Source organism: Balaenoptera physalus (assembly GCF_965194825.1).
Source record: "Balaenoptera physalus genome assembly, chromosome: 7".
Lineage (NCBI taxonomy): Eukaryota > Metazoa > Chordata > Mammalia > Artiodactyla > Balaenopteridae > Balaenoptera > Balaenoptera physalus.
In genome coordinates this window covers 102,410,529-102,436,370 of record NC_138886.1, presented here as the reverse complement: position 1 = coordinate 102,436,370, position 25,842 = coordinate 102,410,529, and the positions used below count along the sequence as shown (strand labels likewise).

The following is a 25,842-nucleotide window of genomic DNA, read 5'->3' as shown; positions in this document are numbered from 1 at the left end:
TTTTCCTATGACAATCACTTCAACAAATGATATATTTATAGTTTTTCTGCATAATTAAATATATTAGTCCTTCCATAATGAAATACATCTTCACTATGCTTCTCATTTTCTGCAATGCCCAGACTTTTCAACATATATTGTACTAGCATATAAGCAGCAGTGTGAAATACTTCTGTATGTTCACTAAGAAAAAACCACAGCAGCTCCTCTGGAGGTTATGCTATTCTAAAACCCCGTGCTCCTACACATTCTTTGTGTGTGGTAGGACAGCTAAAAAGACACTAGGATGATGAGCATATGGTCTAGATTTAATAGAACAGGTGCTTAAATTTTTATAGTAAAGTATTTCAAATGCTAACTCATATCTGAATGTACTTTTAAAACAATATTCTACAAAAAACTGCATATATATATTCAATCTCATTACACATATACTTGCTGAAATGAATTTAGGCTGCTCTTTTAAAATTCTGCCTATCTGCTATCTGTGCATCTGCCATAACTGCCCTGGACCAACCAGCACATCTCAAGAATCAAAGTGGTCCAGAAGCTATGAGTGCTCTGAGTGAGTCTTGCTCTTTCCTGGGCCTCCAAATTGTTCCACCAGAAATGGAGCTGGGGTGCCAGCACTCTCCCTACCTCTGTTGGTAAGACCAACCAGGACATCTCATTGTAATGGCCTTTTGGTTCAGAGCGCCTTCTCTCCTCTCTTGCTTAATTTTGTCATCACATTTATCACCATCTACATAACTACACATTCTATTTATTCAACAGTCTCCTCAAATGTAAACTCCATGAAGGCAGGGGTTTGGTCTCTTTTACTTACTGCTATATTTTTTCAGCCACTACGAACACCTGGGACATAATAAGCACTCAATAAAATACCAAAAAGATAAATAAATGAATACGTCTCACAGACCTATAAACCAAAAAGAATACTTACTGGAAAAATCAGGTCAGACATACTAGGCATAGAATATATTCTGAAGAAAAAAGAGAACAAAATTCTGAGTACATTAACAGTTGCACTTGATCATCAACTATACCTCACTGATGTGGAGGCAGATGGATAGAATAACGGTAAACAGTATCAGTCAGACTTCTTAGCTGTTGGCAATGTAAATGAACTTTGGCTGATTTGCACACAATAGAAATTTACTGAAAGCTTTCTGGACCACTCCAAGAATTACCAAGAACGCTAAAGAACTATGTTTAATAAACAGAACCAAGAGTCACCGTGAGCCAGGATGGCAGCCCCAGCCCACGCCAGAGAGGCTTGCAACTAGTAAGGACACTGTCTCCCGGGACTTGGACAAAGCCCCCACCACTGCCGAAAGGAAACCTTCACTGTCCCTACCTCTGAAGGTCAAGTTTCAACTTCAAACTCCTCGGCAGAAACCTCTGCTAGCAGGGACCCACAGACTTCGAAAGAGGGGTTCGTACGCTGGGAAGGCCAAAAAAAACAGATAAAAAGGTACATTAAAATAGTGGTGTAAAACAAACTTCACTTGGTATAAATACCAAAGGAGAAAGTTCTCTGGAACGCATGTATCTCCTAATATCTGTGTTAAAAAGGACTCTACTATACTTGTGTGAACATGTTAGTGAGGTGGCTGTTCATTAACACTGTGTGTGACAATAGTTTAAAACGAATATGCTAAACTTCACATATTTGGACAATTTAGATTTCTGCAATATCAACTGGCATTAGAAATGTTACACTTACTTAAAAGTGCACAAAATAAAGGCACCAAACTCAAGTATTTTAAATCCTCTACATCCCTATAACTCAACTGAAATGTTTTTTTTAAGGCATCAAAAATAACATGCATGTGTGTACGTTCATGAGGCAAATCAGCAAAAAATAATTGCACAGTGACCCAAATAACAGGGACTGGGAGGGGCTGACTGCTCTAGTTACAGAGCAACCACTGACTCATGAAAATTCAGTTGTTTGCATTTTAAAAGGGTCTTAGCTCTTTGACTAACACTCTGGTTTTTTTCTGCAGCTTTATTTTGTGCAGCCACAAAATTTTTAAAAACTCCTGAATCTTAATCTACTTTCTCTTCTCTCTTCTCAGAGGTGTGAAAGGGCTGGCCAGGTATGCTTGAGTTTTAGAAAGACAATCTGTTCCTTTCTTCTTCAGCCTCCTTAGGCTCAAATGTTAGGCATTTGAAGCCCCTCTCACGGTCTGCTATTCAGAGCAGGGAAACAGTTTTTACAAGCTCCCTGGAATCTGAAGAATCTGTCCCCAAAGTGCACTGAAACATGCCTCGTTAAAAACAAACTACAATAAGGAAAGCAACAGAAGCCAAAAACAAATGTACTAAACACACTGTTAACCAGCAGAAACGCATCCAAACGCATCCAAAAAACATATAAACATAATTTCTGGGTATACTGTCTAGAAATAAAACATTCAAAGAAAACCAATTTATTTCATTCAAGGAATATTTACTAAGCACCTATCATTCCACAAACACTGGGCTAGATAGCTGTTGCTGACACAAGTCAACAAAATCGACCAGTTCCTTCCCTGGTAGCAGTCGGTGCTGAAGATGCATGGAGTGCATAATCAAACCAGCAAAGAGATATAACTTGTTAAATTAAGTAAACAAGGAGCCCATCAGACTAGGTGGCTGTAAACGCCTTGGTAGCCTATGTAAGCAAACCAAAATCTAAGCCGTAAGTGCCTCAAAGTTACAAAATCAAAACGCTAAGAACAACTAATCACAAAAAGCCAACTAGGCTTCCAGCTATAGAGCCAATCAATAATTTCCTTCCTTTGCTTCCACCTTTTCTCTATAAAAGTCTCTCCCTAACCTCCTGTTGGTGGAGCACTCCTAACCACTTCTGGTTTGGTGCTGCCCAATTCAAATTGATTTCTGCTCAAATAGACTCTTAAAATTTTAATATGCCTCAGTTTATCTTTTAAAAATTACAAACTGGAAGAGGACAGGATATTATAAAGTTCTTATTTCAATACCTAATGATGTGATTGTATACAGGTTATATAAAAACATTCAAATCCTTTCAGATTTTATAACTTATTTTTCACTGAATTCTCAAAGTTGTGAAATATATGAATAAAAAATTAACAAAACTTTTATAATTGCAAAGTGTATGAAAACGAAGGGAGAATGAAGTAAATATCAGACTGGCAACTCTTTATGTTTCTGAAAAATAAAGAACTTAAACTCATATTAAATAAATCTATGTAAATTAACAATAAGATGAAAGTGGACTTTAAATAATGCAGAGAAGAAAAACATCTACTAAACAAATAATGAAACCGAAGCACAGAAAATACCCTAAATCTGCAAACTTCCTTACCAAGCTTTACCCTTTAATTCTACAGTTTGGAAAAGCTCCTGCTCAATTAAGCTAGGCTATATAGAAAATCCTACTGGAATACATTTCCTGAGCAGGTCAAATGATGCTATTCCCAAGACTTGCCCTCTTGGCAGAATTAAAGTGAAGCAGGTACCCCTCCCTAACCACACGGAAGAGAGTGACAATATATCCGGCAAGGAAGGGGCAGGGGTAGCAAGAGAAAAAAGGACGTTTATAAACACAAACACATTAAAAGGATACTGATGATAATGAATGTATTGCATGCTCATTATCTACCAGAACTCTTTTAATGCATGTCCATTTACTGCTTTCATCCCCACAATGCTGTTATAAAATACTCATGACTATTATCACACTTTATGGATTAGGAGATGAAAGCACAGAGAGGCAAGCCATAAACCTACTCCAGAGTCCACACTCAGTGAGGTTTTCCTCAATCTCTTTCTCAGACACTGAACTGATACATAACTGACTTCAAAGTAGCTCATTTGAAATTTCAGAACCTACAGATAATTAATTTTAGAGGAGTCCTATGGTTACCCCTTATTTTTCAAGTACTTGCTCCTGGCCAGTGAATGGAACAGGGAACTTCCCGAATCGTGTTTAAAGTTGGTCAAAGTAAAACAGAATTCAAAAATACATATATTAGATGAGTTTTCTCAACCCCTGGAGCCAGCAAATCCTACCATGGCATCAGGGAAAAGTTTGTTTAATAAATAGCTCCTTGCTTTTCATAAGATATCAACTACTTCAACAAGCCAAACCTTCAAGCTGAACAGAAACCCCATAATTTATCACCTAACAGGGTGACTATGACCATTTCCAGATACTTCCTCTGCCTCTGAAATGCTCATGACCAAGTGTAGCTATAAACAGGTCAAGAAATAAATTAATTCCAGGGCACTGGAAATTATGTTCATGAAATGAAAAGTGGCCTTGCTGACATTGCATCACTATTTCTAGACAGTGCACTTCAACATCAAATAAATATCACATCATGGAGATGTGCCAAAAGCCAGTGACCTAGTTTCATTAGGGTGGGAAAGGAATAGCAATCTGTCCTTTGAGACTAGTACCAAAATAGCTTCCTTAAAGCACAGCTTCATGCTTTTTAAAAGTTTTAAATAATCTTTTCATGCAAGGGCAAAAATAATAGCCAGAGCCAGTATCAAATATGAATTTCCTTTACGTACCCCCATAAGTTAATGCTAGCTCTCATAATGTTATCAATATTTTCAAAGCTTGGAAAAAATTAAGGATCAGAAAAATTAAGTAATAAGTTGTTTCAACATCTAATAATTGCCTAATATAGGCAATCATACCACACCAGTAGACTAAGATTATTTTTGAGAAACTCCATCAAGATAATTGGCTGACTTTGCCAATGCCACACCCAAAGAAAAATGCAAGTAATAAAACACAGAACTTTTTTAAAAGAAGTATCTTTGTATTATACGTATTTAAAAATATAAAGAAATACTGAACTTAGGCACAGTACCATAGAAACAAAATCTGGCACAATATACATATAAAAATGAAGAACAATTACTTTAAGAAGAGCTGGGCACGAAACGAGTCTGAAAGACGCTGGGCCTATGAAACCTATTTACTATGGGATTTTCTTCCTGAAATAAAGAATGAGTTAGGGGTTCATAGTATCACAACCAGGTAAAACAGAATTCAATGTGAAAACATTTAATGGGAAAATAGGGGTATGTCATACTGAAGAAGTGGTATAAACCATAATGAAGATACATATGACCTCTTTAGGCACCAAAAAACATGGAACTGAAATATATATAATACAGTTGACCCTTGAATAACACAGGTTTGAATTGTATGGGTCCACTTACATGAGGATTTTTTTTCAATAAATGTGTAATACAGTATTACACGATCCGTGGTTGGTTGACTCTCTGGATACGGAACTGTGGATATGGAGGGCCAACTATAAAGTTATACACAGATTTCTGACTGCATGGGGGGTTGGCACCCCTAACCCCTGAGCAGTTCAAGGGTCAAGTGTTCAAGAAAATCTGAGAAAAAAAACAAGAAACTGACAGAAATACAATAGCAGTGGATACATTAACATACCTCTCTCCAATCTGACAGACAAAATACAGAAAAACTAGAAAAGAATGTAATTAATAAATATATTGCATAAAACTATGTCTAAACCCTACAATCAAAAAGGATACTTTCTTTTCAAAGGCCATGGAATATATTTACAAATACTGGCCAATGCAATTGTTATATACAAAATGAAACTGTAATCACTTCCTAAAAGTAGTACTAGAGAAAACATTATCTGAATATGTTATAATGAAACTAGAAATTGTTAATAGAAAACACCAAAAATAACTTGGAAACTAAAACAAAAACAAAAACAAAAAAACACACAAGCAAACAAAAACCCTACTCTTAAAGAATAAAATACAAATCTAGAAAATAATATAAGTGCTATATGAAAATGAATGTTAAACAGCTAAAATTAGCTTTAAAATACAAACATTTTCATCACTAAAAATGAAGATAAACCAACCAAATTTTTAAGTTAAAAAAGAGCAATGAAAGCACTGAGACAAAGAAAAGGTAGAATTATCACAAAAGCAGGAAGTCATAAATCAGAAAAGAAAAAAACAGTAAAAGGGGGGAAAAAAACCCATAAACCTAAAAGCTGGTTCTTTCTGTGGAAAAACAAATCATGAAAAACAGAAGAGAACAAAAATACAAATTAAGGAATTAATAAGGGCAAACACCCAAATATGAAAGAAAATTAAAAGAATTATAAGAACACATGATATACAAGTCTATGTCAGTATATCTGAAAATCTGGGTAACTATATTTCCCAAGAATTGTCAATTATTAAAAGGGAATTTTAAAATCTCAAAATATATCAGGACACAGAAGTAAATTAATACAAAATTTCAAGGGTATTATTTAATTCCAGTATTATTTCAAGTATACCAGAAAGCAGAAAATTAATAAGGCTTCCAAATCATTTTTAAGATGCTATAATATTTAACTGCTACCAAAATCTCACAAGGTAACATATAAAACAAAACTTCAAACTAATCTCTTCTATAAAAATGGATGCAAAAAGTACCATTTCAATATAGGTATATACAATCCAGAAGAATCATTAAGCATGAAAGAATAATATACCATTACCAGAGTAGTTCATTCTAAGAAAACTAGAATCTCTCTATAATAAAAAATCTATCTAAATAATTCAGGTATCAAAAAATTCAACACTATCAATATGTCAAGATATTTCTTTCCTTCATAGGATTATGGATACATATCTCAGTTAAAGCCAGGAGAATGCTTTATAGTGAAACACCAGAAGTTTCTCTGTACTAGTTATAAATAAGACAAGAAGGAGCGATTATCTAAAATATACCATTAAATCAAAAATAGCAAGTCACAGAACAAAATGTATAATATGATCATATTTTTAGGGGAAAAAAATCTACGCAGATCTGTATTAATACGTTGGTAGATGCACTTTTAAAAGTCTGAAATGACAGGCAACAAACCATTAATAATAATTACTTATTGGGACTAATAGTTCCCTATTGTTTTCATCAAAATTATGTGACATGAGACAACATAAGCAATTGCTTTTAAGAAATCTGTCAACTGCTAAAAGATTAATTCAACTCTGAAACTGCCCCAAACTGCTTCCCATTATTATTTTTATCTCTAATCATACATTATTAGTGATTATATGTTTTCCTTTTAAAAAAATAGCAATATTACTTTTGTGTTCAAATGTTCTAGGAGTTAAATTTTAAAGTAATACCATTACTTTCTTATTGACTGAGGTTATACCACCTCTCACAGAAGACTTCCCCAAAGGGACATGGGCTCTGGGGATGGGGTAGTTCAAGATTTCTCCACTGGAGGAGGCATGGTGGAAGGAGTAGGTGATTTTCTATGGTGAGATATCAGGAAAGAGACAGCAGAAGGTAGAAGGGGAAGAAAGAGTAGGAAAAGAACAAACCTGGCTGCTGGCAATTGGCTACACGTAATAGGATCAACAAAAGGGATGCCACTAAAGGTTGCCATAAATAGTGATCAAAAGGGTCAAAAGGGTATATTCACAAAGTGCCACGGTAAAATGAAAAAAAAAAAAAAAAAGCGCAAAGTGAGACATGTGATTGTAAAAACACATCCTAGTTTAGCAGTGTAATCCTACATGCAAAAAGCTTATTTAATAGCAGCCAATTTTACAAACAAAGATAAGAAATCTGAATGTTAACAGGATGTTTTTCAGTTCAACCACAATCATGACAGATGATGCACATCTCCGAGTAACAAATAACTATAAACATTGGTGAATCTGTTTCAAAGGAAAGGTGGTCCTTTCAAATACCCATGCCAAAATGCCTTTTAGGACTGGTACTCTTAAGTTTGATTTCATCTTTGTGGGTAATAGATCCTGGAAGTAGTTTGGGGAGATTTCAGTGAATGGAAAAATAACAACAATCATTCTGGGTGTATAGAACTTTTCTGATAATGCTTTCAGTCGTTCGACCAAAATAATGCAAATGAGTTCTAGTTCAAGATGACAACACAGGAGGATCCTGAAACCACCCCTTCCCATAGACACACCAAATCTACAGCTAAATAAGAAACAATGTTCTCTAATAGACAGCCCAAAACTACCCGAGCAATGAATTCCTCCACATTGGGCAAATTAGGAAACAACCCACATTGAAACAGGTAGAGGAGGCTGAGGCACAATCTCACCATTAACCCTACCCCCAGTGCGGTGACACACAATCCGGAGGGAACTCAAAAATCCAAGCTTCTCCCTGAGGAGCAAAGTGTTAGAATCCCACATCAGGCACACCAACTTTTAAGCCCTGCACCTGAGAAATGAAACACCAAAATATCTAGCTTTGAAAGTCAACAGGCTCATATCAACGAGAGTGACAGCTACAGCAAACTGAGAAGCAGTTCTGATCTCGCACAGACTCACCCGGCTGCCCCCTACCAAAGCCAGCACAGAAGCAGCTGCCTGAAAAGTGCCCACTCTTTCTGTGAAGGAGGCCGATTTAAGGAACAAGCATCTAATTCGATACACATCTAGGGGCCTACTGAAATACTATCTAAAGACAGCTGAGACCACTGAGCGCCATCTTTGCACTCTCCCTCTGCCTCACTCCAAGTCACCAGAATCTCCTAAAAATGAGTTTGTATACACAAATCTGGCACCCTGACTTTTGCTGCTCAGGAGATACCCCTTGATCACTAGGCTCTGGAGGCCAAAGGAGCTTATATTCACGGGTCCCACGAGACTATAACAAATAGAGAAAGAGTTTTTAACCAGCTATACACCCCACGGCACAATGGAGAGGTAGCTGAATAAAAGGCCTAGTATTTCTGTGAAAGAAGCCAATTAGCTTACCTTCATAGCTGGGCCCCGAGGGCCAGCTTCTAATTAACACACATCAAAGGGCCTACTACAATCTTCTCTAGAGACAAGGAAGCTGCATACCTTCCCACCCTCCATCTGCCCTGCCCCAGGTAGCTGTTGTCTCTGAGAAGGAACCTTGTGCACACATCCGTCACCCCAGCTTTTGTAGCTGCTGCCTAGAGGACATATCCCTTGATAGTCTGGATGTGCTGACCAGCTGGTCTTGTGTTAACAGTTGAAAAGGACAGCAGCAAACAAAGAAACATTTCTTAACTGGCTTTCACCAAAGGGTCAGTGTAGAGGGAACAAACAGAAATGCCCATCTCCCAGTCTTCCCCCGAAAGAAGTATGTTTGCATACCTTAAAAGCTGCTGCCTAAGGGTCTGGCTTCCAATCAGCCTGAATCCAGACGCTGAGGTCCTCCCCTCTGAGGCACAGACAGGTCCTGGCACACCCTCGACTACTGACAGCCACATGCTTGCACAAAACCAAAGGTTTGACAGACAATAAAGAGCTAGGGCAGGGCTGAACAATAAGGTTCATCTCCAAGACTGGGAGAGTTAGCTGTTTTATCTAATGCACAAAAACTAACACAGAGAATCAAGGAAAATAAAGAAACATAGGAATATATTCCCAAAAAAAGGCCAAGGTAAAACCTCAGAAAAAAAACCTTAACAAAACAAAGACAAGTGATTTATATGAAAAAGAGTTCAAAATAACAGTCATAAAAATGCTCACTGAGGACAGGAAAAGAATGCATGAACAAAAAGGAATTCCCACAGAGAGACAGAAAATGTAAGACAGTGCAAACAAAAGTGACAAAGTTAAAGAATACAATAACTGGACTGAAAAGTACAATACAGGGGTTCAACAACAGGCTAGATGAAGTAGAAAAAAGAATCAGGGAACTCACAGACAAGACAGTGGAACTCATCCAATCAAAGCAACAAAAAAAAGAATGAAAAAGAGTGAAGCTTAAGAGACTTATGGGACAACATTAAGTGTACTGATATTCCCATTATAGGGGTCCCAGAAGAAGAAGAGAATGAAAAAAGGGCAGAAAACTTGTTTGAAAAAATAATGGCTAAAAACGTCCCTAACCTAGAGGATAAAAAAGACATCAAGGTCCAGGAAGCCCAGAGAATTCTGATAAAGATAAACCAAGAAAGACTCACACTAAGACACATTATAATTAAAGTGGCAAAAGTTAAAAAGACCTTTTTAGGAGTCTCTTTAGAGAATCTCAAAAGCAGCAAAAGAAAAACAACTTGCTACATACAAAGGAACCCCCATTAAGACCCTGAGCAGATTTTGTAGTATGCAAATAAGGCTATCTTGAGTACAGCTGGACAACAGGAAAGTAACATGCTGCTCACAAAATGAATAATCTGGTTTCTTAAAATACCAAGTTACTAGTTATTAAAAAAAAAAAAAAGAAAAAAAACAAAAATGAGAACGATAGACATCAATCTGAGGTCAGTCAAAATCGCTGATTAATTCAATCCCATTACTTATACAATTTGGATATATAAAGCAATAAGGTGAATTTTAATGAAGAAAAGCATGCAGTACAAGTAAACAAAATACTCCTGTAATAGTTAATCTCTAATTTACTTTGTGTAACCAATCTTTGAAGTTAATTTCATTCTATCTCCTCCAGGAGCAGTACAATGGGCCCTCCAAATCCACAGATTCATCCAACCTTCTCCAACCAAAAGTATTCAGAAAAAACAAATTCCAGAAAGTTCCAAAGAGCAAGACTTGAATTTGCCTCATGCTGCCAACTATAGTCATCCCTTGGTATGCAGGAGGTATTGGTTCCAGGAGCTCTCACATACACCAAAATCTGCAGATGCTCAAGTTCCTTATATAAAATGGCATAGTACAATGAATACAGTTGGCCCTCTGTATCCATGGGTTTCACATCCTCGGATTCATCCAACTTCGGGCAGAAATTTCCATACATAGTTGTTGAATCCATGGATGTAAAACCCACAAATACAGAGGGCCAACTGTATATTTATTGAAAAATATCTGCATATAAGTGGACCCGTGCAGTTCAAATCCATATTATTCAAGGGCCAACTGTCTTTACATAGCCCTTACATTGTATTTATAACTATTTACTTAGCATTTGCATTGTATTAGATATTATAAGTAATCTAGAGACGATTTAAAATATATGGAAGGATGTGCATAGGTTATATGCAAATACTACACCATTTTATAAGGTGTACTATGCCATTTTGAGCATCCATGGATTTTGGTATCCGCAGGGGGTTCTGGAACCAATCCCCCTTGATACCAAGGGACAACTATAATTTACACATTTAGTAATACTCGATGGATGACTACCGGACCTGTGGTCTCAAACTGTGGGAATGAGAGAGACAGTCTCTGGCTTCATGAAGCTTCAAAGATTTGTACCGTTTTATATTTTACATTTACATTTAAATTTATGATTTTGAGTTCATTTTGTACAAACTGTGAGATTTAGGTTGAAGTGTTTTTTTTTTTTCTCTTTTCTTTTGCATATGGATATCCAACTTTTCCACCACCATACTTTCTCCACTGAACTGCTTGTGTGAATTATCAATTATCAACCAGCCATACTTGCACAGGTCTATTTCTGGATTCTGTTGTGTTCCACAGATCAAAGTGTCTATCTTTTCCCCAATACCACACTGGGTCTGCAGGCCATAAATTCTCTTAGTTTTCCTTAATCTGAGAATATCCTTACTTCACCTTCATTCCTAAAGGACACTTTATCTTGATACAGAATTCTGGGTTGACAGTTCTTTCCTTTTAGCAATTTAGAAATGCCATTCCACTTATTTCTGGAATCCATTGTTTCTGATAAGGAATCTAATCACTCAAATCATTGTTTTCCTATAAATAATGTTATTTTCCTCTGGCTTTAATTATCATTATTATTAGTAGTAGTATTTGGTCTTTAGTTTTAAGCATTTTGATTATGACCTGTCTGGTCCTGGATTTCTCTGGGCTTATCTTGTTTGGGTTCACTCAGTTTCTTAAACCCTTAGTTTATGTCTTTCACCAAATTTGTGAAATCTTCAGCCACTATTTCTTCAAATATTTTTTTTCTGAACCACACTCTTTCTCCTTTCCTTCTGAGACTCTTGTGACACAAATATTAAACATTTCAGTATTGTCCTATGGGTCCCTGAGGTTCAGTTCATTTATTCAGGTTTTTTGTTTGTTTGTTTCTCTGTTACTTAGATTGAGTAACTCCTGTTCATTAATCGTAAAGTTCACTCACTCTTTCTTCTGTTGTCTCTATTCTGAAACTTTCTATATTTGAATTTGTTCATGTGGGTAAGGTCTAAAATTTTGAAGTCCCAATATCATGTGCTGGCTAACACCTAGGGATATCAGGTGAACCACAAATGGCCTGACTACAAGTTCTCCTCCCAACTTTGCTCCAATGAACTAAGTCCCCTAGACAAACAACCTTCCTCTCATCAGGAAGACTAGGCATGGTTCCTACTTATTTCCGGGGAGAGGGCTCCAGGTTCCTGCCAGATTGTGAAATTATTCAAACAAAACCAATCACATCCTCCCTAAGGAACCAGGGGGCACACCACCCTCTCATCACTACAAAGCCTGCCTCCCACACTCTGTTTTTTCACTGTTCCCAAGCACAACCTCCATGTGGTCCTGTGTGCCATGTGGTGGCTTCCCCTGAGCTGTGAGTACATGTGACTAAGAAACTGCTATCAGTCACATCTGTCTAGTGTCAGGCATCATGTCATGTGATTGGCCATCCCCAGAGTCCCCAGTGATCTTTCCATGTTTGTTTACGACTATACACCCAGTGTCTACACCAGTGCATGGGTCAACAAGTATTTGCAAATTAAGTGAATAAATATACCTGGAACCCAGCGTGTGAGCAAAGGGGGCAGCAATAGGAGAGGTTAGAGAAGTGCTGGGGACCCACGTTACATGCCTTATAAACTGAGGCTTACAGCTGACAGAATCCACACTATTTTCTCAAACTCACAATTCCCAGTTTCAACTGCTTTATTCATGTTTGATTCCAACAACTTTATAATAGAGCAGTTATGATACTTGTACACATGTTTAATCTCTCCTACCAGATTTTAGATGGGCATTTTAAAGGAACACTGCTGAGTCATCTATATCTATACCTGTATCTACATCTATTGATATATCTATCTGTTTCCTCTACAACAACTAACAATACGTCCTGTCGACAAATAACTTCCAAAACCCCCTAATTAGAAAAAAGTAAAGTGGTCACCGAATACATTTTAAAAGTACAAAGAAATGAGACTGCACAATGTATGAGGTGTGTTCGTAAATGTACTAGACTTCAGAGAGCAGAACGAGTGCTGGCCTTTACAGGTCACTTAGGAATCAGTCCATTAAATCCAGCAGTGCTATCCATTGCTCACAACACTGGTAAATGTTTGACATTATATAAGCCTCTTAAGAAAAGCAGTCTTATTTTTATTGTTATACTTTTCTTCTTCCTGAAATAGTATGACCTTATTAATCAGATTTGGCACCGAAAGGTCTCTTGCTATTTATGAAAATCAAATTCACCCTCACAGGATCAAGATGAGTCACTGCTGAAGATATTCAAAAGAATAAGCTCAGATTCTGATGTATGTTCTAGGAAGATTTCAACAAAAGTTATAAACAAAACTTTCCAAAATGACAACTGTGTTCAGGACAACACACACACTGGATTTAAAAATCTGTCATTACTTCATAGATGCACCTTAAAATAGAGTTCCTGGACACCATGCCAAGAGACTGCCTTATTGCTAAACACAGCCTACAGTGAGACATGCAGTGATGCCCCAAACCCCTCACCCTGGGGAGGAGAAAAAGACAAGCCTGGGGACTCTCATTCTGGTCCTGTGAAACCTGAGTGCTCTCATTTCCTTCCTTCCTTTTTTTTTTTTCATAAAAAACTCATTTTTCTTTCTTCCTTTCTTTTTTAATTTGGGAAATAGTCAATACCAATGATAATTATTAAAGATTCTTTTCCTGAAAACTTTCCAAGAAGAGAATACTAAAAGTATACCCACAGTTAGTCACCACCTTAACCAAGTGATCAAAGTTATTGTCACCCAAAATGGGACAACCTAACTTTAAGTGCCATCAAATGAAAAGAAAAGAAAATATAGAGCATGGCCCATTTAGCATTCTTGACAAAATTTTTTTTATCATAAACCTAAACGTGAGGAAATAACTCAGTCAAATCCAGAATGAGCAAACTTAAATAATTTGCTTGACTTCTTTTAAAAAAGATTAGTGTTAAAAAAAAAAAAAACAAAAAGAGATGGAAAACTTACTGAGATTAAAACAACAAACAAACAAGGTTGCAATGTGTGGCATTTAAATGAATCCTGAATTGGAAAAGCAAAACAAAAAGACCACTAAAACAACATTTTGAACCTGAGGTAATCCGAATATTAATAATAATGTTAATATGTTAGGTGTTATAACAGTGTTGTGGTTATATGAGTCCTTTCTTATTCTTATGAAAAGCATACTGAAATATTTAAAGGTTCACCTTGTTATTTTGAAATGGTTTGGCAAGAACACAATGGATGTGCATATGAGAGAGGGAGGTGGAGAGTGGAAGGAGAGGGGCATGGGGGGGGGGGGACAGATCTTGGCAAAGGGTATAAAGAGTTTCCTTTTACTGCCTTTCACATTTCCTAAAGTTTGAATATTTCCGAAATAAAAAGCTAGAGAGAATGAAAGAGAACCACAGAGCAATGGAAATACTAGACATCTTGTCCGCAGTGATGTATACCCAAGCAAGAAGCCTTAACAGTTTTCTTAGATATAATAAGGTTTCTTGACATATACCCCAAATCCTCTAGTAGAAGATGTAAGAAACAGAGGCCAGGAATAAAAGAATCTGCCACCATTTTCTGTGCAAACTTCCAGAAATTTCCTAAACTGTCAAATAACAGAATTCTAATCCTCTGAACTTGTTTTACTGCATTCTTATAAATGTGTTAAAGGGTGGTATTGTTTGGGGAGCTATTTCCAAAAGAGAATTTTATTTTCTAGTACTGGAGCATTCTCTCAGTTGGGAAGAAGATAGGAAGTTTAGCTGTTTTCTTAAAGGTGAAAATAATAAAGAACAGAGTAGGGCTATTTAGTGTATAAAAATCCTTAATATAATTTAAGAATATTACAGGAAGATCCTAGGGTAACAATATTAAGGATTTTTAAACTGGCTTTAAATCATTAACATCGTATTTTATAATATCTGTCTATACTTAAATATATATATATATATTACAAATAAAAGCACTGGTTTAAGTATATGACAGTCAATTACATTCCATTTTTATTATATCTGATATAATACAACTTAAAGAAGTTCAATTTGGCTTTAGTATGTTTCCACCTTCCTTCACATCTTACTTTTCATTAACTATGTAATTTTAATGATCAAGTAAAAACTGAAATTTAGAACACTAATCTAAAACTTGCATTATAGTAATGGTCCATTAATATGCTCATTAGGACTATTACTATATCTGCAAAACAATCGCTTTATAATTTAACTTGTTTTATTTTAAGAAAATTTACAAAATATACCTTAAAAATAATCACATTGTTATTCAGACTCAAGTTCAAGTAAAAAAAAAAAAAAAAAGAAAGAAAGAAAACTAAATGCCAGGTTTTGATTACAGTTTCCCAGTAAACTGTTATCACAAAAGTGCAGAAGTGATAATAATATGACAACTAAGAGCATCAGGTTAACTCTTTTGTGGCTGATCAAACATACAGTAAATCCAAGTGGGGAGATAGTTTCACTTGGATTAACATATGGAACCATGAGCCTGTAATAACTTAGAAGAGCATTCTTTGTTAGACTTATTTTCATATGTCTTCTAGACTGGATGGAGTTCACACATTTTCCCCCAAAATATTTATTTCATCCATAGTATTAAAAAGGAAAGCAAAGCATTATTTCTTTCCACAATACTCTCCCTGTATTTGAATTCTCCCCACTTACATTCTACCCATCTTCTATTCGCAACCACCCTTGTCTGAAACAGATGAAAGGCTGGGACCACTGACAGTGAAGAAAGGCTCACTGATGAGGGTCACGAGCACCTGCCTGCTCAATGAGCATCTACGACAGGAAGCAAGTTAGGCACCACCAGGAAGGGAGAAAAAAATTCAGTGTAGTCTACTACGTCTATTATAGTAAGCTCTTTATAACACTTAACCGCAATGTTTACAGTCAAAAAAAAAAAAAAAAAGGACATCTCAGAGATCATTTTAGACATAGCAAATTCACCAATTTAAAAACAGTTTTAAGAAAAAAATTAGCAGTATTTTCATATGAGGATCACCTAAGACAGCAGTCCCCAACCTTTTTGGCACCAGGGACTGGTTTTGTGGAAGACAATTTTTCCATGGACCAGGGTGAGGTGGGGGGATGGTTTCAGGATGATTCAAGTACATTACATCTATTGTGCACTTTATTTCTATTATTATTACATTGTAATATATAATGAAATAATTATACAACTCACCATAATGCAGAATCAGTGGGAGCCCTGAGCCTGTTTTCCTGCTACTAGATGGTCCCATCTGGGGGTGATGGGTGACAGGGACGCCCAAAATGTGTTGCCTATGCCCAATCTACTCCGTAATCTCTTTTTGGTTGCTGTCACCGCAGAAAACCCTGCTTCACAAAGATAGGTTGTTGGAAATGGAAGCAGGGTTTTCCGTGTTTTTGTGGCAATCTCAGGATATTCCGCCTTGACTTTAATCCAGAATGTATGGAGATTTGAAGTTGTCTCAAACATACTTTTGAGGCCACCGTCATTTGTGAACTCAAGCAGTTGATCCTCTTCTAGCACGCACAAAGTCGATTCACCTGGCTTGTTCACAAATGGGTTGCAGATCTATTCCTTCCCAGTTCGGGGGTCTTCTGTGGTTGGGAAGTAATGCTCAAACTCTTCTGAAAGGTGAGATAGGTGATCACGCACCAGCTGGGAGAAAGAAGGCCCTGGCTCAGTCTCTTCCAAAATCTCTGCTAATGTATGAAACACGTCAAAAATTCCAATGTGCACTCGTCGCCCCCATAACTCCAGTTCGGCTTTGAATGCAGCCACTTTATCTGCCGACTTGAACACCGTTGTCGTTCTCCCCTGAAGTGACAGAGTGAGTTCGTTGAGCAGGTTGAATATGTCACACAAGTAAGCAAGTTTTGCGACCCATTCTGTGTCACTGAAATGTGCTGCCAGTGGTGACTGTTTTCCTAAAAGAAATCTCTGGAGTGGCTCTCGTAACTCAGAAAATCTGGCCAGTGATCTCCCTTCAGAAAGCCATCTCACTTCTGTGTATAAGAGAAGACGTGTGTGCTCTGCGCCCATCTCCTCACAGAGCTGCTTGAACAGACGTGAGTTAAGGGCACGTACTTTAATGTGGTTGATAATTTTAATCACATCCTGCAAAACACTGTTAACTTCAGGTGACATTTTTTGGCTAGCCAGCATTTCTCTATGGATGACACAGTGCGTAGACTCACATTCAGAAGCGACCTCTTTGACCCGAGTAGAGTAGTGAAACCAGAAAGCCGTCCAGTCATGGCAGCCACTCTGTCCGTGCATATACCAACACAAAATGACCAATTCAGTTTTCCTGATATGTAATCATTCAAAGACATAGTTCTGCAGCTGCGGTGTTGGTTGGCAACAAAAGTGCACATAACATATCCTCATGCACATCCTCCTGAAAAATATATTGCATAAAAACAAGCATTGTTGCCTTGTTGTCAACATCAGTAGACTCGTCAACCTGGATTGCGTACCACGGTGACTCATTAATCCTCTCTAACTATTGTGCCTCAGTATCCTCTGCTATTTCATCAATTCATCTAGTTATGGTGCTAGCCGAAAGAGGAACATGTGCCACCTTCTGAACTGCAGCCTCTCCTAAAAGTTCACGACAAATGTCCTTAGCAGCAGGCAGGATCAACTCTTCACCAATAGTAAAGGGCCTCTTAGCTTTAGCAATGCAGTTAGCCACTAAGAATGATGCTCTCAGAGCAGACACATTTGATGAAGTTGCGGCCTTCAATAATTGCTTCTGTCCTTCGTGTTCACATTTTTTTTTCTTTTGAAAAATTCCAAAGGCTTGTCTTTTGATGCAGGGTGCTTGGTCTCCATGTGGCGAAGCAGTTTTGAAGGTTTCATGGCTTTGCTGGATAGCCAGTCACCACATATTATACAAAGCGGGCTTGGAGAATGTGAATCACCTGTTGCAATGAACCCATAATTTAAGTAGGACTCTTGGTATTTTCTTTTAAATGCAGCTTTCTTTTTGTTGGCAGTCTTAAGAGTCTTCTGCTGTCTCATTAGGTTTCTCCCCCTTTTCAAAGCAGCTCTCCAGTGATGTTTGTTTTTTACTCATTTTGGCTAGGGTTAGCTTGTGGGCTTACGTGTGACTGAGACAAGTGCGCAGTGTGGGAAAGAGGCGCAGACGGAAGTGGTAAATAAAATAATGGGCGGGCCACACACAGACTAAAATAAGTATCGGATTCGACTTCAAGCCTGCCACCAGATACAGCTGAAGTACATCAACTCACTTGCACTATAAAGCCTGCTACCATATGCAGCTTAATTGTCACTTGCCACTCATTGATTCATTGATAGGGTTTTGATATAAGTCTGCAAGCAACTGATTTATTATGGTCTCTGTGCAGTCAGACCTCTCTGCTAATGATAATCTGTATTTGCAGCCACTCCCCAGTGCTAGCATCACCACCTCAGCTCCACCTCACATCATCAGGCATTAGATTCTCATAAGAAGTGTACAACCTAGATCCCTCACATGCGCAGTTCACAGAAGGGTCTGCACTCCTATGAGAATCTAATGCCGTCGCTGAGGCGGTATGCGAGCAATGGGGAGTGGCTGTAAACACAGATGAAGCTTCGCTCGGTTGCCCCGCTGTGCACCTCCTGCTGTATGGCCTGGTTCCTAACAGGCCATGGACCAGTGACGGTTCATGGCCCGGGGGTTGAGGACCCCTGATCTAAGAGAAAGGGGAGGAGAGAAATGAAATTGGAGAAAATATCTGCGGATTAAAAAACTTCTTCTATGCATAGGACAGAAGAGGATTTTCTCCATAAAATTTTCAGAAATAGCTTCTTTAGATATACTTAAAAAAAAAAATCCTTACTTAAAACAAACTGTTCTGCTATTATTAAAAACAACAACAACAACCAAAAAAACAGGCTTTACTTGGGGTATTTTAATAGCCATAATGCTAATATAAGACTGAAGCAAAAATTGTGCATGTACCTCTTATTATCTAAATGTGAGTATGATATGAGCCTTATACAAAATTAGATTCATTTTCAATAAAAAATTCAGTACTACATAATTACATGCACTATGAGCTATAAACTTGAAAGCTTCATTATATTAAAGGAGCAACTAATATTCCTTCAGACTCACTTAGAAAAAAAGGGAAGAAAACAAAAAGACACAAAACTATCCTTTATAAACAAATGGAAAATGTTAAAGCATTCTAAGTTTTATAACAAATAAATTTGTTAAGGACCCCAGAGAACTTAAGTACACTGGGAAGAAAATGCTAATTTCTAGACCTAATATGACACAGGCAGCTCCCAAGGGAAGACAGAAGGAGCTAAAGCTACCACCTTCATTTCTTAGTATAATCAATTAAGCTTTTTGCATCTAATCAAACCCAACTATACTCTCACACAACAGTATTATCTTCTGGTGGTTTTAATACAAAACATTTCATATCCGGGACTTGGTAAATATTCAAATTATCAAGTTCATTTTTTCCTTCCATCCCCTATCTCTGCCACCTACTAATTCCCTTTCCAAAAAAATTACTTAAACATTAAAAACCACTGTATTAGTTTCCTATGGCTGCTGTAACAAAATTACCAAACTTGGTGGCTTACAACAACAGAAATGTATTCTCTCATAGTTCTGGAGGCCAGAAGTCCAAAATTAAGATGTTGGCAGGGTTGGTTCCTCCTGGAGGCTCTGAGGAAGAATCCCCTAGCTTCTGATGGCTGCCAGCAATCCTTTTTCTTCCTTGACTTGCAAATGCATCTCTCCAATCTCTGCTGTCTTTGTCTTCACAAGACCTTCTTCTCTTTGTTTTTTCTTTTTTGAATCTTCCCCTCTTCTTATAAAGATACTTGTCATTGAATCTGAGGTTCATTCAGATAATCCAGGATGATCTCATCTCAAGATCCTTAGTTAATTACATCTGCAAAGATCCCTTTTCCAAATAAGGTCACATTCATAGGTTCCAGATTGACATATCTCTCAGGGGGCCCACCATTCAATTACAGTCACTATCTTTCTAGGCTCAGTCATATCCTAATTATGAATAAATGCTTACTTCTTTAAAAGAATTTCAGAAACATGTCATATCATCCTTTTTCTAAACCTTGTATTATTTCACATATTTTTATCTGATAATTCTTTTCAGTTGGGTCTATTTTCTTATAAATCCTTTTAGCGTTTTCATGAGTCACTGTGAAAAAGACTGGCATGGTAAAACAGGTAGACAGTAAATGCTTTTACCTACAAGAATATTATTTTTGCAGATTACCAAAGTAGAAAACTCAGTGAGTCTTATATATTGATCTGGGAAGTCTTCAGTTTCACTGAATTATGTTTTAATCTCTACCTATACACCTTAACCAGGACAAATATTCTTATAATGATAAGGTTAAACATATAATTTTAACTTAGGTACAAAGGAAGTGTTCGAACACTGCCTTTAATTTTTACATTATTACTGTTATTTCATTCATAAACTAGTAAGTTATCAATGTGCACATCCTCAGGTGAAGTCAACTTTTTGAAAGAACGACTTCACAGAATGGGAATGTCTCCAAATTCTCTGCATCAGACGAAAGAACAAAAATTTCACTTTTATCTGGTGATGCAGATTTCATTATCAGTGGTGGAAAGGTACTTTCTTAAATGAGTCTTCCAACAGAAGCTGCTCACCTTTTTTGTAGTAACAGAAGAAACAACACCTCCTCAGCTCCAAATTCAGGCTACCCACCGACCCTAACCTTTGTCCAGCTGCAGAGAAACACAAGTAAGCTGGCACGAAGCCTGGGAAGCCCTGCCCCCTCCTCCACTGGGGTCTGACTGTGTGTATAAAGCTCTTTGAGGGCGCAAACATTTACATACTCACGTAAAAGTTTCAAAATATCGGTGTTATCCTTCTAGAATAATGTGACTGATGCAATAATTTTAAAGTTCAGAAATCTAACAGAAAAGCACAGGACACAGCACAAAAAGAGAGCAACAGGCAACACGTCTGCAATCTTCACAGCTACAGAAGCTAAAGAATGCATTTTGAATAAGGACTCTGCTACAGAAGCAAACAACACAGTCTTTTTACCCAAAATGTTGCCTTTTCAACTAACATCTTTTTGCCCTATGCTCTGTTTTGAGGAACAAATCAAGATGGGCATGAACAATTCATACCTCCACCAGGAATAATTGCCAACTTTGTTTCAACCAGGCCCATTTTTGCAGAAGAAGCTAAAAAGGAAAGAAGAAAATTAAGTAACATCCACATCATCAAATTCAAATATGATGACCTGAAAAAGTTAGGAAAATAAGCTACAAATATTCTGTTTACTAATTAAATTTGTGTCACAAATCTTTTTAAAAATCACTTCAGAAGGCATTCAGTTATGGAAATAAGTAAACATTCTAAATGATATATAGTAAGAGATTCACACGACATTTTCTGTTAAAAACTGCTTGGCAGAGAATTAATTTTTGATGCAGAAAGACCAGGGTTGTGACTACATAATTTGACCTGATACTGCCAAGTCATGTTTGAAGGCTTAGATCTCATTAATTATTCAGGATGAGGAGAGAGGCTGTGTCTGACAAGTATGAATTCTTTAGCTGCCTGAACAGTCCTCCAGATCAAACAGCTTAATATATCATATCAGATATGGCAACTTTTCAAGACCAAATCTCTAGTTACTTCTGACAAATGGCTTTGCTGTTCTGACAGCTGGACAGGGTTCCTCTTTCCGTGTTTGTTTTCACGGCTACTTTAAAACATCTTAATTATTTCTTTATTTGCATATCCAAATGTACTTGGACTACTTCCCATATCCTGATTCCCAGAACTTGCATTCTTTCAGAAATGGATTGCGTGTAACTTGGCTTTTCAGTTTAAAACCCAATCATCTCAGTCAAGAAAACAGAGATCTAACATAAAGTGAAAAGGGGGAAAGGTACACATGGATTAGCAACTGTAAATTCCAAGAGCCAGTTACCATAAAATTAGTAAAAACATAATTATATTGACTCTACATTTAACAGGCAGCTCCATCAGAAGAGACAGTGGGAACCAGGGGAAGAACCGTGACCAATATTTGCTGCCCACTTCGCCCAGCCCTTGATCCCAGAGCCCCTGTATGTCACCCCTGTAAGGGACAAGGAAACAGACAGCACTGTGACCATGCAGAAGAGAGTGCTGAGGACAGCACTGGCAGCATGCAGTACGCTGGCAGGATAACAGAAGTGAGAGCCGTGAGGCCAGACTGCCTGGGTTCAAATCCAGCTCGTCATGGATCTGGGTCTTGTTTCTTCACCTGTCTCTGCACTAGCTTCCTCAAGCACCACAATATGTACCTATCTCACAGGGCTGTTAGGCAGATTAAGTGAGCTAATATGTGTCAAGTATTAGCTGAACACCAAGTCAATACTCAGCACATGGTTAGCACTAATTGTTTCCTTCATTATTTTCATAAACACTTCATCCAGTCTTCAGAAAACCATGCAGGAAGAAAGTGAGCCTCAAAGAGACTAAGTTATTACTACTATAGCTAACAATAATTATGTGCTTGGACTAGTCATATGCTGTACACGAACTCATTTAATCTTCACAACAGTAACCGTCATTTCCCCCATTTCAGAGGAGGAGACTGATCTAAAAAGGGCAGGACCTAAGATCCAAATTCAGTTCTGTCTGACCCAATTCCTGTTCTCCTTTCCTCCTGCTAAGACTGAACAAGATACTGTAAAAGACTGTTTTCTTAACTGGGAATTTTAAATACTTCATTAAGCCAACAGGTGATTTCTTCTACATGTTCTATTCAACAACAGGAAAAAAATAAAATATTTGGAACGATCTGAAGAGTAAGCACAAACCTCATTTTTAAAAAGTTATGTTTTTATATAGGATTAATTCTCACCTGCTACTCTTATATCACATGCTAAAGCCAGTTCAAGTCCACCACCTAAAGCGAGTCCATCTATTGCTGCAATGGTTGGCACTGGAAGATTAGCTGAAATAGAAAGAAAGATTTAATGCTTCTTCAGTAAGAGTGTTACCTTACTATGCAATTTATTTTACATTTTTTTCTGTGGATATAATTTTAAATGGAATATCATCTATAGACTTTTGTATCCCTTTTACTTTTAACTAAATAAGCATTTCATTCTTCGTTATTCTAGAAAATGTAATGATAGTACAGGGTTTCATCACATAAATATGCAGTAATATCTTTAAATCTTACCATATTATTGAAATACATTCATAAATATTTTCTGTTGAATTAACAGAATCACAGTTCTGATTCTGTAATCTTCAAGCCTGAAGTCTTTTATGAGATGTTCTGGTTCACACAAATTTCAAGTTTGAATAACTTAGGTATAATGCAAAATTCATGACCCTTTATAGGTTACCTTGGTGCTCAGAATGATAGAGCCTCATTCAAAGAAGTCATACATCTACTCAAACAAGACAGAAGCAGTCCAAGTGGTTGCTGGGCGTCAACCCGCTAGTTCTACCATTTGGCAATGGGTATGATGAACAGTAGCTAGAAAGTGATCTGGCTCTATCAAATACCACGCACTTCAGATGGAAGAGACACTGAGAACCTGCCCAAAAGCATGACTGGGAAGGGGTCAGCCAATCACAAAACTCAAAGCCAGATTTTCTTTAGTCCATAGACACTATTATTTTAATGAAACTTTTGTAAATATACAGATTTCATTTTTTATAAGTAGTTCAAAAACTAACTGGTTGGGACTTCCCTGGCGGTCCAGTGGTTAAGACTCTGCTTCCACTGCAGGGGGCACAGGTTTGGTCCCTGGTCCGGGAACTAAGATCCCATGTGCTGCAAGGTGTGGCCAAAAAGTTAAAAAAAAAAAAAAAAAAAAAGAATATTTAAAAAAAAAACAAAAAAACAAAAAAAACCTAACTGGTTAATTATTCTGTGAAGCAGAATCCTTTCTGTAAATTTTATTTTGACTATGGGAATGTGAAGTTAGGCTGAACAACCTTAACATATGAATAAAATGTGGATATTAAAAAGGTACCATCTCCTAATTTGTTCTCACCACAAAAAAGAAATAATAATTGTGTGACATGATGGAGGTGTTAGCTAATGCTACAGTGGTAATCATATTACAATATATAAATACATCAAATCAACACATTCACCTTAAACTTACACAAGTTATATGCCAATTATATATCAATTTAAAATAAATAAATATATAAAATAAAAATGAATAAATAAAAATAAAATTTAAAAATACCATCCCTGGAAGTCTCTCTTCCATAGGTATTCTGATATGTGAAATTCCTCAGATAGAGAGCTTTATTCAAATTTGTTGAAGTACACTGAGTTTTCTTCATACATGAAGAAATTTATCAAATTTATTCTAAGAGCAAAGTTGAAATGGCTGGGATAGAGCACATATAGATGCTGCCACCTGAGGCAAAAGCACTACTGATAGAGCAGGGATGAACGGGGCTTTGGAACAGGGCATGTTTCACTATTTGTACCTGTCTGAGCATTTTGGGGGGAGGTGGAAGCTTGAAAGGACAGGACAAATTCAAAGGTGCTCCACACAATGTGCTTTACAGCACACCTGGTAAAAAAATGAATAGACAGCTATGTCAGTGTTTACAGTCAGGAAATGAGTTTAATGAAAAAATAAAATCTACTTATTTTATCTGACAAAAAAGAAAAATTAATAAAGTAATATAATGGCAAATTAATCCGACTGGCTCCCAAGGTCACCTCAAGCCACTACAAGTACAATGGAATTACTGTTACACAGCTCCCAATCCTCCTTCCTTTCTACAAAGCTAGCTATAGAAATTGTCATATTTCTATACTCCTTCAATCTGCTACCTCCCCATTCTCAAGTCTCTCCCATCAAAATCTTTCCCTAGGCCTCACTACGGCCTTGGCTCACCTCCATCTAAGATAAGCGTCCAGAGGGAACAGAGTAAACGCGTTTCATCACTCCCACTCATCTCCACCTCACAGCTCTAGTCCCACTCATCTCACCGAGACCGTTCTTGCTCCGCTTACCAGTGACGCCGTGATACTGCCCCATAACCAGTGGGCACCAGTCCCTATTAAACTCGTTGCCTCTGAAGATCAGAGACATAAATCCTGAACACTCCTCCTCCTTGAATTCCTCTCTTCATTTGCCTTCTGGGTGCCTCCCCCTCATTTTTCCTGCCTTTCTTTCTGCCTCTGGTTATATCTCAGCCTTCTTCCCCTCTCAATAGAAGCTCTGCCCAGTAGGTCTCTTTCCTATCCTTAACTTTTACCATCTGTAATACCAATGATATACAAATCACCACTTCAAACCCAAACTTCTCTCTAAACTGTATCTCTACAGCTACCTGCCTGTTGGACATCTCTACTTAAATACTTTATCATGTTCAAATCAACTTCCTGTCAATCCTTCTTCTAGATTCTATTTCACATTCACCAAGCATCTCCATTCACCAAGTTACTCAACACAGACACCAGAAGTCATCCCAGATGTCCTCTTTTCCAATGATCTTACATCTAATTGTTTTCTAAGTCCTGTCTAACAGGTCACAATTTGGCAAATCTCCCTCCCTTTTATACAGCCAAAGTTCTGGGCCCCCTCATTTCACACCAGCAGGAGATCTCTAATTGACCTCCTTCACCTGCAATGTGCCCCTTCCAATGCATCTTCCATATTTCTTGCAGGATAATCTTT

The 25,842-nt window shown here is 37.4% G+C and overlaps 1 protein-coding gene across 10 annotated transcripts in view; it reads right to left on the bottom strand.

Annotated features, from left to right (window-relative positions):
- The window catches only part of AUH (AU RNA binding methylglutaconyl-CoA hydratase), a 163,354-nt gene that overhangs the window by 55,544 nt on the left and 81,968 nt on the right, over positions 1 to 25,842 (bottom strand). For 4 of the 10 annotated variants that reach the window (XM_082471339.1, XM_082471336.1, XM_082471333.1 and 1 more), the window contains 3 exons: positions 23,040 to 23,132; positions 21,307 to 21,363; positions 20,818 to 20,895 (listed from right to left, as the gene is read on the bottom strand). The exons of 1 other annotated variant lie outside the window; for it this stretch is intronic. In XM_082471339.1, coding sequence (XP_082327465.1) covers positions 20,818 to 20,895; positions 21,307 to 21,363; positions 23,040 to 23,132 — 228 coding nt within the window. Of the gene's footprint in view, positions 1 to 18,486; positions 20,336 to 20,817; positions 20,896 to 21,306; positions 21,364 to 23,039; positions 23,133 to 25,842 lie in introns of those variants that run through there. 5 more of the 10 variants (XM_082471332.1, XM_082471338.1, XM_082471334.1 and 2 more) reach the window with 3 other exon arrangements.